Consider the following 20,539-nt stretch of genomic DNA (forward strand, 5'->3'; position numbering starts at 1 on the left):
TTGGGGTACAAGTGCCCCTATGCATCAGTACTCCTGTGTCCCTTGGATAAATTCCTAGCAGTGCTATTGCTGGGTCATAGGGTAGGTCTATTTTTAATTTTCTGAGGAACCTCCACACTGCTTTCCAGAGCGGCTGCACCAATTTGCATTCCCACCAACAGTGCAAGAGGGTTCCCGTTTCTCAACATCCTCTCCAGCATCTAGAGTCTCCTGATTTGTTCATTTTGGCCACTCTGACTGGCGTGAGGTGATACCTGAGTGTGGTTTTGATTTGTATTTCCCTGATAAGGAGCGACGCTGAACATCTTTTCATGTGCCTGTTGGCCATCCGGATGTCTTCTTTAGAGAAGTGTCTCTTCATGTTTTCTGCCCATTTCTTCACTGGGTTATTTGCTTTTCGGGTGTGGAGTTTGGTGAGCTCTTTATAGATTTTGGAGACTAGCCCTTTGTCCGATATGTCATTTGCAAATATCTTTTCCCATTCCGTTGGTTGCCTTTTCGTTTTGTTGGTTGTTTCCTTTGCTGTGCAGAAGCTTTTTATCTTCATAAGGTCCCAGTAATTCACTTTTGCTTTTAATTCCCTTGCCTTTGGGGATGTGTCGAGTAAGAGTTTGCTACGGCTGAGGTCAGAGAGGTCTTTTCCTGCTTTCTCCTCTAAGGTTTTGATGGTTTCCTGTCTCACATTCAGGTCCTTCATCCATTTTGAGTTTATTTTTGTGAATGGTGTGAGAAAGTGGTCTAGTTTCAACCTTCTGCATGTTGCTGTCCAGTTCTCCCAGCACCATTTGTTAAAGAGACTGTCTTTTTTCCATTGGATGTTCTTTCCTGCTTTGTCAAAGATGAGTTGGCCATACGTTTGTGGGTCTAGTTCTGGGGTTTCTATTCTATTCCATTGGTCTATGTGTCTGTTTTTGTGCCAATACCATGCTGTCTTGATGATGACAGCTTTGTAGTAGAGGCTAAAGTCTGGGATTGTGATGCCTCCTGCTTTGGTCTTCTTCTTCAAAATTACTTTGGCTATTCGGGGCCTTTTGTGGTTCCATGTGAATTTTAGGATTGTTTGCTCTAGTTTCGAGAAGAATGCTGGTGCAATTTTGATTGGGATTGCATTGAATGTGTAGATAGCTTTGGGTAGTATTGACATTTTGACAATATTTAGTCTTCCAATCCATGAGCAGGGAATGTCTTTCCATTTCTTTAAATCTTCTTCAATTACCTTCATAAGCTTTCTATAGTTTTCAGCATACAGATCCTTTACATCTTTGGTTAGATTTATTCCTAGGTATTTGATGCTTCTTGGTGCAATTGTGAATGGGATCAGTTTCTGTATTTGTCTTTCTGTTGCTTCATTGTTAGTGTATAAGAATGCAACTGATTTCTGTACATTGATTTTGTATCCTGCAACTTTGCTGAATTCATGGATCAGTTCTAGCAGACTTTTGGTGGAGTCTGTCGGATTTTCCATGTATAATATCATGTCATCTGCAAAAAGCGAAAGCTTGACTTCATCTTTGCCAATTTTGATGCCTTTGATTTCCTTTTGTTGTCTGATTGCTGATGCTAGAACTTCCAGCACTATGTTAAACAACAGCGGTGAGAGTGGGCATCCCTGTCGTGTTCCTGATCTCAGGGAAAAAGCTCTCAGTTTTTCCCCGTTGAGGATGATGTGAGCTGTGGGCTTTTCATAAATGGCTTTTATGATCTTTAAGTATGTTCCTTCTATCCCGACTTTCTCAAGGTTTTTATTAAGAAAGGTGCTGGATTTTGTCAAAGGCCTTTTCTGCATCGATTGACAGGATCATATGGTTCTTCTCTTTTTTTTTGTTAATGTGATGTATCATGTTGATTGATTTGCGAATGTTGAACCAGCCCTGCATCCCAGGAATGAATCCCACTTGACCATGGTGAATAATTCTTTTTATATGCCGTTGAATTCGATTTGCTGGTATCTTATTGAGAATTTTTGCATCCATATTCATCAGGGATATTGGCCTGTAGTTCTCTTTTTTTACTGGGTCTCTGTCTGGTTTAGGAATCAAAGTAATACTGGCTTCATAGAATGAGTCTGGAAGTTTTCCTTCCCTTTCTATTTCTTGGAATAGCTTGAGAAGGATAGGTATTATCTCTGCTTTAAATGTCTGGTAGAACTCCCCTGGGAAGCCATCTGGTCCTGGACTCTTATTTGTTGGGAGATTTTTGATAACCGATTCAATTTCTTCGCTGGTTATGGGTCTGTTCAAGCTTTCTATTTCCTCCTGATTGAGTTTTGGAAGAGTGTGGGTGTTCAGGAATTTGTCCATTTCTTCCAGGTTGTCCACTTTGTTGGCATATAATTTTTCATAGTATTCCCTGAAAATTGTTTGTATCTCTGAGGGATTGGTTGTAATAATTCCATTTTCATTCATGATTTTATCTATTTGGGTCATCTCCCTTTTCTTTTTGAGAAGCCTGGCTAGAGGTTTGTCAATTTTGTTTATTTTTTCAAAAAACCAACTCTTGGTTTCGTTGATCTGCTCTACAGTTTTTTTAGATTCTATATTGTTTATTTCTGCTCTGCTCTTTATTATTTCTCTTCTTCTGCTGGGTTTAGGCTGCCTTTGCTGTTCTGCTTCTAGTTCCTTTAGGTGTGCTGTTCGATTTTGTATTTGGGATTTTTCTTGTTTCTTGAGATAGGCCTGGATTGCAATGTATTTTCCTCTCAGGACTGCCTTCGCTGCGTCCCAAAGCGTTTGGATTGTTGTATTTTCATTTTCGTTTGTTTCCATATATTTTTTAATTTCTTCTCTAATTGCCTGGTTGACCCACTCATTCGTTAGTAGGGTGTTCTTTAACCTCCATGCTTTTGGAGGTTTTCCAGACTTTTTCCTGTGGTTGATTTCAAGCTTCATAGCATTGTGGTCTGAAAGTATGCATGGTATGATTTCAATTCTTGTGATCTTATGAAGGGCTGTTTTGTGACCCAGAATATGATCTATCTTGGAGAATGTTCCATGTGCACTCGAGAAGAAAGTATATTCTGTTGCTTTGGGATGCAGAGTTCTAAATAGATCTGTCAAGTCCATCTGATCCAATGTCTCATTCAGGGCCCTTGTTTCTTTATTGACCGTGTGTCTAGATGATCTATCCATTTCTGTAAGTGGGGTGTTAAAGTCCCCGGCAATTACCACATTCTTATCAATAAGGTTGCTTATGTTTATGAGTAATTGTTTTATATATTTGGGCGCTCCGGTATTCGGCACATAGACATTTATAATTGTTAGCTCTTCCTGATGGATAGACCCTGTCACTATTATATAATGTCCTTCTTCATCTCTTGTTACAGCCTTTAATTAAAAAGCATTTCTAAAAAGCATTTTCAAAAAGCTCAAGGAACTTTTAAAAATCAGTTCCAACCATTATAATTTTTTAAATAATTTATTTATTTTTTGGGGCGCCTGGGTGGCGCAGTCGGTTAAGCGTCCGACTTCAGCCAGGTCACGATCTCGCGGTCCGTGAGTTCGAGCCCCGCGTCAGGCTCTGGGCTGATGGCTCAGAGCCTGGAGCATGTTTCCCATTCTGTGTCTCCCTCTCTCTCTGCCCCTCCCCCGTTCATGCTCTCTCTCTGTCCCAAAAATAAATAAACGTTGAAAAAAAAAATTTTTTTTTAAAAAATAAAAATAATAATAATAATAATAATTTATTTATTTTTTAACTTACTTCCAAGTTAGTTAGTATATAGTGCAACAACGATTTTAGGAGATTCCTTAATGCCCCTTACCCATTTAGCCCACCCCCCCCCACCCACAACCCCTCCAGTAACCCTCTGTTTGTTCTGTAAATTTAAGAGTCTCATGTTTTGTCCTCCTCCCTGTTTTTACATTATCTTTGCTTCCCTTTCCTTATGGTCATCCGTTTCGTATCTTAAAGTCCTCATGTGAGTGAAGTCAAAAGATATTTTTCTCTGACTGATTAATTTTGCTTAGCATAATACCCTCTAGGTTCCATTCACGTAGTTGCACATGGCAAGATTTCATTCTTTTTGATTGCTGGGTAATACTGCATTGTATATATATAGACTACGTCTTCTTTATCCATTTGTCTGTCAAGGGACATATGGGCTCTTTCCATACTTTGCCCATCGTTGATAGTGCTGCTATAAACATTGGGGTACGTGTGCCCCTTCAAAACAGCACACCTGTATCCCTTGGATAAATACTTAGTAGTGCAATTGCTGGGTCACAAGGTAGTTCTATTTTTAATTTGTTGAGGAACCTCCATCCTGTTTTCCAGAATGGCTGCACCAGTTTGCGTTCCCACCGGCAGTGCAAAAGAGATCCTCTTTCTCCACATCCTTGCCAACATCGGTTGTTGCCTGAGTTGTTAATGTTAGCCATTCTGACAGGTGTGAGGTGGTATCTCATGGCGGTTTTTATTTATATTTCCCTGATGATGAGTGACATTGAGCATTTTTTCATGTGTCAGTTGGCCATCTGGATGTCTTCTTTGGAAAAGTGTCTATTCATGTCTTTTGCCCATCTCTTCACTGGATTATTTGTTTTTTGGGTGTTGAGTTTGTTAAGTTCTTTATAGATTATGGTTACGAACCCTTTATCTTGTATGTTGTTTGCAAACATCTTCTCCCATTCCGTCGGTTACCTTTTAGTTTTGCTATTTGTTTCCTTTGCTGTGCAGAAGCTTTTTATTTTGATGAGGTCCCAGTCGTTCATTTTTGCTTTTGTTTCCCTTGCCTCCGGAGATGTGTTGAGTAAGAAGTTGCTACGGCCTAGGTCAAAGAGGTTTTTGCCTGCTTTCTCCTCGAGGATTTTGATGGCTTCCTGTCTTACGTTTAGGTCTTTCATCCATTCTGAGTTTATTTTTGTGTATGGTGTAAGAAAGTGCTTCAGGTTCATTTCTCTGCATGTCACTGTCCAGTTTTCCCAGCACAACTTGCTGAAGAGACTGTCTTTATTCCATTGGATATTCTTTGCTGCTTTGCCAAAGATTAGTTGGCCATAGGTCTGTGGGTCCATTTTTGGGTTCTCTATTCTGTTCCACTGATCTGAGTGTCTGTTCTTGTGCCAGTACCATACTGTCTTGATGATAACAGCTTTGTAATACATCTTGAAGTCCGGGATTGTGATGCCTCCAGCTTTGGTTTTCTCTTTCAAGACTGCTTTCGCTATTTGGGGTCTTTTCTGGTTCCAAACAAATTTTAGGATTATTTGTTACAGCTCTGTGAAGAATGCTGGTGTTATTTTGATAGGGATTGCCAACCTATTGTAATTTTATTAAACACTGAAAAATAAGCTGAAAAGGTCTTCAAATATTGATTACAAATTACAGTGTACTAGGTACTAAAATAATGAGCACATGATAATCAGAAAAGCTAAATATTATATCGCAGTTAGAAGAATTTATAGCAAATACATGAACTGCAAATAAATAAATCTACAACTACAAAATCAAATATTTTAAATCTTATTGGCAATGGATAGGAAGTTGGGTGATATCATGTAAATAAACAGGAGAGTTTTTTCCAAATACACAGTCCATGGTGTATCTACTCTCCACAAAGCAGCCTGTTTTTAAAAATATATCAATCAGATTGTGTCTAGCTATCTTTGTCTCCAAGTTCCTCCTTTCTTACCTTGATATATATACCATATATCAATTTTACTGAACATGAAAACATGCTGTAAAGCCTTCCTGTTTATTACAAATTATCATACGCAAGCAGTAATATTATAATGACTATAGGATTATCCAAAAAAAAAAAAAAGGATAAATATTATATTCTCGAGTTGGAAGAATTTGTAGAGCATGAATTAACTAAAAATAAACTCACGGTCTTTGCACTTGCTATGTCCTCTGCCTAGAATAATGCTCTCCTGTCAGAACTCTGCATGGATAGTACATTTTTGGCTTTTTAATTGTAGGTCAAATGACACTTTTTCAAAGATAATTCCCCCAACATCTCTCTTTAAAACAGACTCCCTTTCATTCCTGTCACCTTGTCCTATTTCAATGACTTCACAGTTCTTAATACTATTTCCAATTAGCTAATTCATTTCTTCACTTATTTACTCTTTACCTTTATCCCACCAGAATGAAATTTCACAGGAACAGGGCCAGTATGCTTAGTGCTTGGACTAGTGTCGAGCACCAAACAGGCACTCAATAAGTATCTGATGATGAATGAATGAATGAAACTCTCCTTTCCTTTGTTACCTGTGTATTTGGAATGAGATGTCTTCAGGAAGTTTGGACAAGGAAAGGAAGTTCCCAAGTGATTCTTCTGATTGCACAGCCCTCCCCAGCCACTCAGGAAGAAATCAGTGATCCAAGTGTCTAAGTAGAAGAATTCATGTGAAGTTCTCCTGGTGCTATAGATCTAATCTTTCATTCAAAATGTCTTACTATGCAATAAATTAGTTTTCAGATTGGTCATGACTCAATCTTCTTTACCCATCTAAGATTGTATTACAAAGATTATAAAAACAGATACATATTTTAGATACACACAGACAAAATATTTTAATCTACCTAGTGTTGTACCCTTTTAGCTCTTAGTTTTTTCCTATGGAAACTAAATAGATTTATTTAAGCCAAATACATATTCAGAAAATATACTTATCTGTGCTCTATGAGAATCATTTGATAACAATTTAGGAGTAATGATGTTAGTAATTTTATATATTAATAGAAGTCACACTTTGTCATATACCAGCATATTTTTCAGACATTAACAAGTCACTTTTATGGCAATGTATTTTTATATTTTGAAGGATTCATTATAACCAGTCTATTATATGTTTTTATTCTAATTTAAACTATTCCAAAGAGAAAGCTTTTATGGTCATCAAACTGTAAGCAAAGGGAATTTCTGAGATGGCAGGATGATTTCTGAGGAAAGACTAGAATCTGTGGAGCATGTACCTTCTAGTGATCTACTGGAAGCTGCCAATTCAGATAGCAAAAAGATGCCAATTTTTCCACATTATCTGCACCTATCTATTTACTGATATAATATGCCTAAATACAGATTTTAAGAAGCCATTTCCAATAAAAAAGAATGATGTACTGACACATGCTACAACACGAATGAATCTCATGCTAGGTAAAAACAGCCAGTAATAGAAGGTGACAAAGAAAAGAATGAATTAATGACACACGCTACAACATGAATGAATCTCATGCTAAGTAAAAACAGCCAGTAATAGAAAGTGACATATATGTCCATATCTAAGAAAAGGCCAAAACAGGCCAAGCCACTGGACAAAAAGTAGGTTAGGGCTGCCAGGAGCTGGGAGAGAGGAATGGGGAGAGACTGCTCATGGCTACAGAGTCTCTCTCTCTCTCTAATGTTTATTTATTTTTGAGAGAGAGAGAGAGAGAGAGAGAGAGAGAGAGAGAGAGAGAGAGAGAACACACACATGTGAGAGAGAGAGAGAGAGAGAGAGAGAGAGAGAGAGAGAGAGAGAGAGAGAGGAAGAAGGAGGAGGAGGAATCCCAAGCAGGCTCACCACAGAGCCTGATGTGGAGCTTGAACCTACCAAGCATGAGATCATGACCTTAGCTGAAACCAAGAGTCTAACCCTTAACGGACTGAGCCACCCAGGTTTCCCCCCCCCCCCCCCCCCCCCCCACTTCTTTAAATGTTTATTCATTCTGAAAGAGAGCGAGAGAGAGCAAGTACGTGCACACAAGCAGGGGAGGGGCAGAGAGAGAAGACAAGAGAATCCCAAGCAGGCCCTGAGCTGTCAGTGCAGAACCCAAGGCAGTCTCTATCCCACCAACCGTGAGATCATGACCTGAGCCAAAATCAAGAGTTGGGACACTTAACTGACTGAGACACCGAGGTGCCCCCAGTCCCTTTTTGAGAGTGATGAGAATTTCTGAAATTAGATAGTCGTGACTGTTATACCCAAATCTACTGAAATATATAGAAGGTAATCCTTTTGGTATGTGTATTATATCTCAATGTAATTTATCTCTTTAAAAACTACTTTTAAAAGAATTTAAACAAATGATATGTACAGATACAAGCTTTTAAATTCTATGGCAAACTCTAAGGTTAAAATGTAAAACTTCATATATGGGAAACGTTACATTACCTTGCCACAAATACTAAAATAAAATATTCTACCTGGAGGTTGGTCTTGTTGAAGGGTCTCCATTTTCATGTAAGGCATCACCATTTTGCTGTATTTCTACTAAACAAGAAAGAAATAAAGCAGGTTTTTATATACTTCTTTCAGGTTTTTTTCCCACTTCAAACTTTAAAAACACATAAAGTTGGCTTACTGGTTGGAGATGAGTTGCAGTTTGTTAGATTTTCTTGCTCAATCGCCAATCCATCCAGCACAACTGTTAATTCACCAGTTTGCACTATGCCGTTCTTATTTTCCAAAGAAAGTTTTAATTGTTCTTTCACTCTTTCCACTAGGAAAAAAAAAATTCTAATTTAAAAAAAAGCTTTTGCCACATACAAAATTATGTGCTAGAAATCAAAACTACCTATCAAGAATTACTCTAGCTCAGTACTTCACAGCTACAAGTGGAAAGAACTGTTTGCACTTATATCAGTAGATCTTTCTATACTACACCAGACTCAATCCCTATCACACCAAGTTGAAAAACTCTTTGCCCCTCACCACGTGCTTTCAATATCATCTTTAATTGCTCCTTTGCACAGTAAAAAGCACAGAGAACATATAAATAAACACAGATAATAATCACAACAACTACCTAAACTTGCTCTTCAGCCCACAACGTTTGTGGTTAAGGCATAATTTCTGCATGGGAGTCAGGTGGTCTGGTTACTAATTCCAGCTCTGGAACTTACTGCTGTACTTTAAGTAGTCAAACTATATACAGCCTCAGTTCCTGTCATTACAAAACGGAGATAACGAAGGCATCAAACTAGAAGGGATTATCATAAGGCCCAAATGCAAAAATCACACAGAAAGTTCTTAGCACTACGCTTGACACATGTTGAGTACTCAATAAATAGTAAGTACTATGACAATAGTTTTTTTTCATAGGAGATCAAATATTTCCTTCCTGTTATTAGGATATCTAGTTCTTATTTAAGCTTGAGGTCATTTTGCTTCAACAGCTATCCCAGAGAAGTATATTAAGTTTTTAGTGATCCCTTTACTATCCAAATTCTTCAGTCTGATTGTCACTGGCTTTCTGCAGCTTTTGAAACCATGGAACATATTTCTTCTTAGATCATATCCTTGATTTTGGTCTTTTCTACATTTAATGAATTTGGGTGTTTTTTTCCCCATTTATCAAATGTCCAGCATAAGCATAACCAATTATCCAAGTACAGAAAAGACAAAAAAAACATGAGACCACTATAATCACAACAGAAATTCTTTGCAAAAAATTTAAGAACTATGTAATAAAAGATCTTATAGAATTATACCACTACAAACCTCACCCCACATCACAAAAATATTAATTAAAATAATTAGAGATTAGGAGGAAAACAACAGTATAGGGGGGAAAACCTACAAAAGCATGAATTTCAGCTTTACCTAGATTCTAACAATCTGTAGCTGAAGAAAACTATACTGACTACCATTCTATTTCATTTTTGTCATTACTCTCCATTGAAACTGCAATGTGGAGATTTAGCTCTTGTTCCTAACATTAGCTTGAGTAGATTCTTAAAAATAACCTCTCAAAATCCCCTTAATGTAGGTCTCTTGATGGTAAATGCTCTCATTTTTTAGTCTGTAAATGCCTGGATTCTCCTCTTCAAAAGATTTGTTGAGCATACTATTTTATATTGATGATAATCTCTCAACTCTTTGAAGATATTTTTCTACTATCTTCTATTACTGTTAATTCTATATTTCTAATTCATAATTTCCATTCAAATGATCTGTTTTTCTCTACAGCTGCTTTTTTTGACTTTGGTGTCATGCATTTCACTTGATGAAAACATGACTTTCTCTTTATCATCTTACTAGGGAGATTATGGACCTAAGAATTTATTTTTCATCAGTATTCAAACAGCCATTATCTCTTAAAATACCTCCTCTACTCCACCTTCCATTGCAGGGGTTAGCAAACTGGTTGCAGGCCAAATCTGGCCTGTTACCTGTTTTTGTAAATTGTTTTATTTCAACGGTCATGCTCATTCATTTATAGATCTTCTATAGCTGCTTTCCCACTACAATGGAAGAACTGAATAGGTACACAATAGAGACTGCAAAGCTTGAATATTTACTATCTGGCCATTTACAGAACACATTTATCAACCTCTGCTTATGATGGCTTCTTATAATTTATAATCTTTGATGGTGAGTTCATTCTCTGATACTAGACCAAGGGTAGTCTTTGGGCGTTAGTACAGTCAGGTCTGTTTCTAATGCTGGTAGTGATTTGAGGGCACCCCAAAGAGTCTAGACTACAGGAATCCAACCACAGCTCCCCTATCTTGCTGTGAGCCAAAAGCTTAGTACCTTGAAAACTGCTATCAGCATCATCTAACTCCAATTTGTAAGATTTTGCTTTTTCTTTCTTTATTTGGAAGAAGGGAGGCCTTGAAGATCACTTTGCCTCTTTGCAAAGATCATTAATGCCACAAAAATTTGTCCTATCAGGGACATAACTATGCAACAGGAAGCTGTTTACAGCATCTAGTCTTTCACAATTCTGAACATGGAAAATTGGGATATAACATCTGAGTCATAAAACTGGGAATAATAATATTTCCATCTACATGTACATATATGTATGTTGGCAGGGGGAATGAGAGTATTATGTTAACATATAAACAAACCAACTCAGACATATTCATTTATTCAACATGTAAATGCCTAATGTGTGCCAGATATTATACTGAGAAAGCAGGATAAACTTTGACCAGCCTAAAGTAAACCTACCTACTTATTCCACTTATTTCTTTTAACAGACTTATCACCAGAATTTTTTTGGGGGGTGCGGGTGAGGGGTGGGACTGACCTCCCCAACCTAAAACTGCAGTCTCCAAAAGACCCGAAATTGTGTACATCTAATTTAGTCATGTATCCTCAGTATCTGAAAAAAGGTAGGTACTTAATAAATGTTTAAATTATTATGATAGGACTGTCCTCAGGAAACTTAGAAGGCAGAATCTGATTTTTCTTCCATCCTAGACATTCTTTCTTAGTTTTAATAGGGCAACAGAACAATCGGAGTCTCTGAGAAGCTAGATAATATGACTAAATAATTTATCCATCATAGGTTTGTTGAAAAAGTACACTCTATCTCTACAGAAAATAAAGATCTTCAAAAATCTTGTTTTTTAAAGGTGTTTCACATATTTAGATTTAACTCAAGAGTCAAATTGAAGCCATTTAAAAAATTGCCGGGCACCTGGGTGGCTCAGTTAAGTGTCTGATTTCGGCTCAGGTCATGATTTCGTGGTTCTTGAGTTCAAGCCCTGTGTCAGGCTCTGTGCTGACAGCTCAGAGCCTGGAACCTGCCTCAGATTCTGTGTCTCCATCTCTCTCTGCCCCTCTACCACTCGTACTCTGCCTCTCTCTCTCTCAAGAAAATAAATAAAACATTAAAAAAATTGCTTGCACACTGTATTATCTATTGCTAAGAAACAAATTATCCTGAGGTGCCTGGGTGGCTCAGTCGGTTAAGCGTCCAACTTTGGCTCAGGTCATGATCTCACAGTTCATGGGTTCGAGACCCACGTTGGGCTCTCTGCTGACAGCTCAGAGCCTGGAGCCCGCTTAGGATTTTATCTCCCTGTCTGTGCCCCTCCCAGCATGCATACTCTCTCTCTTTCTCTCTCAAAAATAAAGATTAAAAAAAGCCACAAATTATCCTAAAGTTTAGTCACTTAAAATAACGATAACCGTTTATTACTGCTCAGTTCCTATGGGAAAGAAATTTGGGAGGCGCTAGAAAATCCCCTTAAATAATGACTCATATGCATAACTAACAAGCTGGTGCCGAGAGCTGAGAAGAGGCCTCAGTTCCTCTCCATTTATGTTTTTTATAGGGCTTCTTCAGTCTTCACCTTAGTGACTTGTGAGTATATAATCCAAGAGACAAGAGCAAAAGCTGAAACGTCTTTTATGACCAAGTCTTTGAGGTCCTGTACCATTATTTCTACCATATTCTGTCACAGACCATCTCTGATTCAATGTGGGAAGGACCACACAAGGTGCAAACACCAGAAGGTAAGAATGCTTGGGACCATTCTGGAGGATGGCCAACATACAGCTATGTATGTTTACAACAGAATTTTAGAAACAAAATGAGTGTATTAGGTTACAAGTTGTAACAGTCCCAAGAATAACCAGGTGTTCTAAATCCCAAGTCTTTCCATTATATCACACTATGAGTCAATGTGCAATAACTCACAAAGTTCCCATCTCCTATGGTGTAACACAATTAATTTCAAAATTTACAAAAGAAATAAAAAATTACATAATGAAAGTATAAGAAGAAAATAATGGAAATAATAGAGTATAGAAAATATTCTGAACACACACAAAAAAATGGAAGTTGGAAAAACTTTAATGACAGAAAAAATATTAAATGTCTGTAAGTCAAAACCAAAAATAAAAAAGTGGCAAATTTTTAGCAGAAAAAAGAGCTCTTATAAATCAGTGAGAAAACAAGGAACAACCAATAAAAAATGTACAGATTATAAGATAATCAGACACAAATGATAAAATATGGATGATCAATAAATATGTGAGTTTTTCAATTATTAAAGAAAGCTTTGAAAAGAGTAACATTCATTTTTTAAATCTATTAGTATGGCAAATATTTCCAAATGGGCACTCTCATATACTTTGTTGTGTGTACAAATTAGCATAATATTTCAGGAAGGCAAGTGAGACAGCTATGCATAGCTGGAGGCTTCAAACTGCTCATTCCCTCTCACCTAGTATTTTCAATCATAAAAATCTTTCTAAAAGAATATAAATACGGTTATATCACTAGGTATGAGAATACTATTTGTTCAAAACCTGGTTTTAATATATCTTAGTCTGCACTGATACTAAGGGAGTTTTACAGAAGAGAACTTGAGACTTAGTAAACTAAACAAATTAGTATTAGCTAAGTATATAAGACTAAAGCAAATTTTTAACTAATATTATATTTGACTTATGCTCTGTCCTCTATCATAAATGGCACATTTCTCTACTGTGTTTCCCTACCATTTGATATAAGGAAATAATTTTCAAATTATTTGATTATTGTAAAACATTTGTGACATAATTCAATTTAAAGTGAACTTAATGGATTTCTAAATGCTTTCCTCAACAAAAGCAAAGTTCTTAGTTCTATTAATACCATAAAAAAACTCAGTGTGGTCCCCAGTGTTTGAGTAGCAGCCATCTCACTCCTCTTTTGGGTGTTTAAAGTAGCTCTGTCAGTCTCAAAATTGAAATACAAAACAAAGACTCTATACAAAGAGTCTATATACACTCTGATGTATATACTTTTCACCCATGGTGCACAAAGATTCTTTCCTTAAACCAACTCTAGTCAAGTTCCTCTGAGCCATCTTCTCAAGTAGGGCTCAACTCTGGCCTATAAAAACCTCCAAACAGCACAAATGATCTCACCCACCACCTCTCCTGCAAATTAAAAAAACTTGAATACACACTATGTTGGTTCTAACAACTCAGGAATGACCATGCCCCACTTAAAGTGTCTGCCTGAGAAAGCTCAGGGCTGCTTAAAGAATTTACTGTTTGTTCCAGTACACCTGTAGACAATTTACAATGGTAAATCCTTCCTCTGTCTCTTTGAGATGTAGGGTTGACCTTTGAACAAAGCAGGGTTTAAGGGTGCTGACTCCCAGTGCAGTTGAAAATCCACCTAGAATTTTTGACTCTTCCCAAATTTAACTATTAATAGCCTACTGATAACCAGAAGCCTTACTGATAACAGAAACAGTCAGCTAACACATATTTAAAATGATATATGTATTATATACTGTATTCTTACTGTAAAGTAAGCTAGGAAGAAAAAAAAATATTACTAAGAAAATCATAAGGAAGAGAAAACAGCATCCAAATCTGTGTTGTTCAAAGGTCAACTGTATATGTCATCTCCTATAACTCAGGAGTGTCTTTGTTAAAGACCTGAAAGACACTCTTATGAAATGTAATCATCAGGAAGGACAGGGCCTAGGACTCACAGTCCAAGTGGGAGAACAGAATTCTAACTAGTAGAGAATACTGGCCTAATCACATTTACACCAATCAACACTTCATAATTTTTCACTTCTCTGACTCTACTTAGCTTCCACCCACCTCTCTACTCCCTCATTCTCCATTTGAAATGCCCAGTTACTTCTGTACAAAAAGGAGTTCAGATTAAACTGAACCTTCTTCCTTACTGCAATAGCATCTTACTGATTAAAATCTGTCCTTACCACTTTAACTAGTATTAGGCTTGTTTATCTTTGATAATAGAGGGATTTTTCCTTTGCGATTTAAGAAATAGTGGAATTGATAGAAAGAAATACATCTCAGATATCAGTATCCACGGCTGGTAATATACCACATATCTCTGCAGAGCCAACGAAATAATTTCCAAAATTCAGAATGGCATTCTGGTGATCTGAACACATAACTAAAGGTTGGAGGGCAAATGACGCTTAAATCCACAAAAGCGCTGAAACAGTATTTCAGAGGATCACATGAGCAAAAACTCTGGACACCATCCAACTAGCTTACAACAAGAAAAAAATAAAGGTTAAGAACTGGAAGGCTCACTGGGATATAAATGTGAAGTGAAAGAATTTACCTAGTAAGCCACAGTTAGATTTGGGGAGGGAGGGGAGAGGAGATGATTTTATGTTGTTAGTTGTGGGTTTTATTTAAGGCTATAACAACTCATATTCCACCATGAAGGCTGAAAAAGTAATTACCTTCAAAAACTGGGAAAAATACCTATTCAAATGAATGAAGCCTCCACCCTTAACTAAAACATATGAGGAAAAGGGATAGTAAAAACATGAATTTATGAGAAGAAAATGTCAAGGCCTTGAGAACAGGAAGAAATTAGACTTCTAAATTTCAAGAGGGACAATGTCCAAGTGCCAAGCCAACAGGCTAAATCAAGGGCACTCAAGAATGTGATCAATTATGAGTGTACTTTTAAATTCTACAAAGCCATCTTAATTTTAGAACATTAACTCTCCATTATTCTAATTAAAAATAAAAAATAATGATCAGAAAACCTGTGTTCTAGTCAAAACTCTGCAATTACTTCTGTTCTTGAGCAAGCCACTTAGCTTAAAAGTTATTTAATAAATGAGTCATTGGGATTACAGGACTCACAGGTTTCTTCTACCTTTAAAACATGATTCACAAGCTTTAATTTTAAAAATTAATTTACTTTTTGTTGTAGGCTGAGTTATTTCCCCCTGCCCCCAAATTCAAATGTTTAAGTCCTAACCCCTGGTACCTCAGAAGTGACTCTATTTGGAAATAGCATCTTTAAATAAAGGTAATTCAATTAAAATGATATTACTAGGGTGCTCTTCATCCAATAATGACTGATGCCTTTGTAAAAGTAGAAAACCTGGATACAGACACATGCACAGAGGGAAGACCATATGATTATAAAAAGATGGCCATCTATAAGCCAAAAAGAGAGGAGTCCCCAGAAGAAACTAACCTTGTTGACACCTTGATTTCAGCCTTCTAGCTGCCAGAATTGTGAGAGAAAATACATTTCTGGTCTTTAAGACATCCAGTCTTTATTATTTGGGTATGGCAGCCCTGGTAAACTAATACACCTTTAAGTTATTAAAAAAAAAAAAAATAGATTGCCTAGGATCTACAGGATGCTGCTACTAGCATTTCTGAATCCATCAACTTCAGAAATGTATGAATGTTTACAAAATTTTATTTTTCCTCTGAGCATACTCTGCTCAATTAAATTACAAGAGAGAACTTCAAATTTATACCATTTATAAAAGTTTCCTTTCAAAGAATGTTGAACATTACAGCCTTCCTACAAAGTCATTTTGGCAGATAAATATGATAATCTTTGTGGGGAGGAAAATTATAATCTTTATATGAAGGTTCAATACAGTCTAATATAATAAAATTGGAAAGTATCTAGACAGCAAGGATAGAAGTGTGGTTAAATAAATTATAATATGTGATAAAATATAGAATTACTACATTAGCTTACAAAGAATACCACTGAATGATACAGGGAAAAAACACATTAAGAGAGCTACGCAGAATGCAAAACTGAATACAATCCCAATTCTTATACACACACAAACAAAATTCACCAATTTTTAGTCATTATCATCTCTGGGTTAAGAGAAATGATCATGTGCACTAAAAAAGAGGTGCCATGCAAGACCATACACAAAATCATTCCTTCAAGTTTAGGAGAGGAGCTGTTTTGCCTAATTCACAGAAAAAAAGAAAGTCAAGCACAATGAGGAGACAGAACAATATGCTCCAAACAAGAACAAGACAAAAACCTCAGAAAAAGAATTAAATGAAATAGAGACAACCAATCCACCTGATAAAGAACTGAAAGTAAAGGTCATAAAGATGCTCACTGGACTGGAGAGCAAAGTGGATGAACTTAGTGACAATTTCAACAAAGACATAGAAAATATAAAACTGAACTGGGTCACCTGGGCGGCTTAGTCCGTTAAGAGTCCGACCTCAGCTCAGGTTGTGAACTCGCAGTTCGTGAATTTGAGCCCCACGTCAGGCTCTATGCTGATGGCTCATAGCCGTCTGGAGACTGCTTCAGATTTGTGTCTCCCTCTCTCTCTGTTCCTCCCCAGCTCCCACTCTGTCTCTCTCTCTCTCAAAAATAAATAAAGATTTAAAAAAATTAAAAATAACAACAACAAAAAATATAAAACAGAACTAATCTGGGTTGAAGAATACAAAAACAAAAATGAAAAATACACTAGAGGGAATAAACAGATTAGACAATGAAGAAAAACTCAGTGATCTGGAAGGAAGGGTAACAGCACCCACGCTGAACAACAAAAAGAAAACTGAAATTTTTAAAATTGAGCATAAGCTATGGGATCTCTTGGACAAAATCAAGCAATCATTTACATTATATAGGTTCCAGAAGGAAAAGAGAGAAAGGGACAGTTTTCTGTCCCTGTTATTTGAGAAATAACAGCTGAAAACTTCCCCAACCTGGAGAAGGAAATAGACATCATGGTTTCAGGAAGCACAGAGGGTTCTAAACAAGATGACCCAAGGGGATCCATGCCACAACACATAAAAATTAACATATCAGGGGTGCTGGGTGGCTTAGTTGGTTAAGCGTCCAATTTCAGCTCAGGTCATGATCTCACGGTTCACAACTTTGAGCCCTACATCGGGCTCTGTGCTGACAGCTCAGAGCCTGGAGCCTGCTTCCGATTCTGTGTCTCCCTCTCTCCCTGCCCCTCCCATGCTCATGCTCTGTCTCTCTGTGTCTCTCAATAATAAATAAACGTTAAAAAATAAAAAATAAAAATTATATGCCAACAAATTGGATAACCTAGAAGAAATGGATAAATTCTAGAAATATATGATATTCCAAAGTGAATAAGGAGGGAAAACTTACAAATACATTCAACAAGGCCAAAATTACTCTGATACCAAAACCAAAGACACTACAAAAAAAGAAAACTACAGGCCAATATTCCTGATGAACACAAATGCAAAACGCCTCAACAAAATTTTAGCAAACTGTATTCAACAATACATTAAAAGGATCATTCACTACAATCAAGTGGGATTTATCCTGGGGATGTAGGGATGGTTCAATAGTCACAAATCAATGTGATACACCACATTAACAAAATCAAAGATAAAAACCATATGATCATCTCAATAGACGCAGAAAAGGCTTATGACAACGTTCAACATACATTCATAATAAAAATTAAACAAAGTGGGTTTACAGGGAATGTAATAAAAGCCATATACGAAAACTCCACACCTAATAATATCATACTCACTGTAAAAACTGAGAGCTTTTCCTCTAAGATCAGGAACAAGACAAGGATGTTCACTCTTGCCACTTTTATTCAACATAGTATTTAAAATCCTTGGTAAAGCAATCAAACAAGAAAAAGAAGAGAAGATATCCAAAATGGCAAGAAAAAAGTCAAACTGTCACTATTTGGAGGTGACATGATACCACACACAGAAAACCCTAAGGACTCCACCAAAAATCTATCAGAACTAATAGATGAATGCAGTAAACTTTCAGGATACAAAATTAACATACAGAAATCCGTTACATTTCTATACACTAATAGTGAAGTAGGGGAAAGAGACATTAACAAAACAATTCTGGGGCAACAGGGTGGCTCAGTAGGTTAAGCATCTGACTTTGGCTCAGGTCATAATCTCATAGCTCATGGGTTCAAGCCCCATGTTGGGCTCTGTGCTGAGCCTGGGGCCTACTTCGGTTTCTGTCTGTCTCTCTCTCTCTTTCTGTCTCTCCCGGCTCGTGCGCTCTCTCTCTCAAAATAAATAAACATTAAAAAAAATTTTTAAGTAAATAAAATTTTTTTACAAAGTTAAGAAAAAAAGAAAACAATTCCATTTATAATTATACCAAAAGAATAAAATATCTAGGAATAAACTTAACCAAGGAGGTAAAAGACTGATATTGTGAAAATTATAAAACACTAATGAGCAAATTGAAGATGACAGAAATGGAAAGACATACCATATTCATCGGTTGGAAGAATATTGTTAAAATGTCCATACTCCCCAAAGCAATCTGCAGATTTAATGCGATCCCTATCAAAATATCAATAGTATTTTCCACAGAACTAAAACAAATTGTCCTAAAATTTGTATGGAACTACAAAAGAGCCCAAACAGCCAAAGCAATCTTGAAAAAGAACAAAGCTTGGAGGTATCATAATCACAGACTTCCAAGATATACTACAAGGCAATAATAATCAAACAGTATGGTTCTGGCACAAAAATAGACACATAGATTAATGGAACAGAATACAGAGCCAAGAAATAAACCCACACTTATATGGTTATTCTATGACCAAGGAGGCAAGAATTCACAGGGGGAAAGACAGTCTGTTCAATAAATGGTACTGGAAAAACTGGCTAACTACATGCAAAAAAAATGAAACTGAACCCCTTTCTTAAAATTTTTTTTTTTCAACGTTTATTTATTTTTGGGACAGAGAGAGACAGAGCATGAACGGGGGAGGGGCAGAGAGAGAGGGAGACACAGAATCGGAAACAGGCTTCAGGCTCTGAGCCATCAGCCCAGAGCCTGACGCGGGGCTCGAACTCACGGACCGCGAGATCGTGACCTGGCTGAAGTCGGACACTTAACCGACTGCGCCACCCAGGCGCCCCTGAACCCCTTTCTTAAACCACACACATAAACTCAAAATGAATTAAAGACCCAAATGTGAGATCTGAAATCATAAATTCCCAGAAGAAAATAAAGGGAGTAATCTCTTTGACACTGGCCTTAGCAACATTTTTCTAGAAAGGTCTCCTCAGGCAAGGGAAGCAAAAGCAAAAGTAAACTATTGGGACCACACCAAAGAAAACCTTTTGCGACAACAAAGGAAACCATCAACAAAACAAAAAGGGAACTAGTAAATGGGAGGAGATATTTGCAAATTATCTATCCAATAAGGGACTGATAAAAAAAAACAAAAACAAAAACAAAAAACTTCTACAACTCAACACCAAAAAACCCCAAATAATCTGATTTAAAATGGGTAGAGGGGAGCCTGGGTGGCTTAGTTAAGTGTCCAACTCTTGGTTTCAGCTCAGGTCATGATCTCAGTTTGTGAGCCCCATGTCGGGGCTTTGAGCTGACAGCAAAGTCTGCTTTGGATTTTCTTTCTCTCTGCCCCTCCCTGGCCTGTTCTATTTCTCTCAAAATAAATAAACATTTAAAATGGGCAGAGGATCTAAACAGACATCTTTCCAAAGAAAATGTACAGATAGCCAACAGACATGTAAAGATGCTCAACATTACTAATCATCAGGGAAATACAAAGCAAAACCACAATGAGGTATCACCTCACACCTGTCAGAATGTGGAAATAACAAGAAATAACAAGTATTGGGGAGAATGTGGAGAATGTATTGTTGTGGGAATGTGCACTGTTGCGGGAATATAAACTGATGCAGCCACTGTGGAAAACAGTATGGAGGTTTGTCAAAACGTTAAAAATAGAAATACCATATGATCCAGTAATTCTACTACTGGGTATTTACCCAAAGAAAACGAAAACACTGACTCGAAGAGATACATGCATCCCTATGTTTACTGCAGCATTATTTGCAACTGCCAAGATATGGAAGAACCCATGTCTATCAATAGATGAGTGGATAAAAAAGATGTGGGGGCACCTGTGTGGCTCAGTCAGCTAAGTGTCCAACTCTTGATTAGGACTCAGGTCATGATCTCACAGTTTGTGAGTTCAACCCTGCGTCAGGCTAACAGTGTGGGGACTGCTTGGAATTCTGTCTCTCCCTCTATCTCAGTCCTTCCTCCCAAAATAAATACAACTTAAAAAAAAAAAAGTTAAAAAAAA

The 20,539-nt window shown here is 37.1% G+C and overlaps 1 protein-coding gene across 7 annotated transcripts in view; it reads right to left on the minus strand.

Annotated features, from left to right (window-relative positions):
- Nucleotides 1-20,539, minus strand: part of WWP1 (WW domain containing E3 ubiquitin protein ligase 1) — a 147,716-nt gene that overhangs the window by 78,343 nt on the left and 48,834 nt on the right. For 6 of the 7 annotated variants that reach the window (XM_040487457.1, XM_040487455.1, XM_040487458.1 and 3 more), the window contains 2 exons: nt 8,284-8,421; nt 8,126-8,192 (listed from right to left, as the gene is read on the minus strand). In XM_040487457.1, coding sequence (XP_040343391.1) covers nt 8,126-8,192; nt 8,284-8,421 — 205 coding nt within the window. The remainder of the gene's footprint in view (nt 1-8,125; nt 8,193-8,283; nt 8,422-20,539) is intronic. The other variant, XM_040487453.1, reaches the window with a different exon arrangement.

This window comes from Herpailurus yagouaroundi, unplaced genomic scaffold, assembly GCF_014898765.1.
Source record: "Herpailurus yagouaroundi ecotype Mexico unplaced genomic scaffold, PumYag 165, whole genome shotgun sequence".
NCBI lineage: Eukaryota > Metazoa > Chordata > Mammalia > Carnivora > Felidae > Herpailurus > Herpailurus yagouaroundi.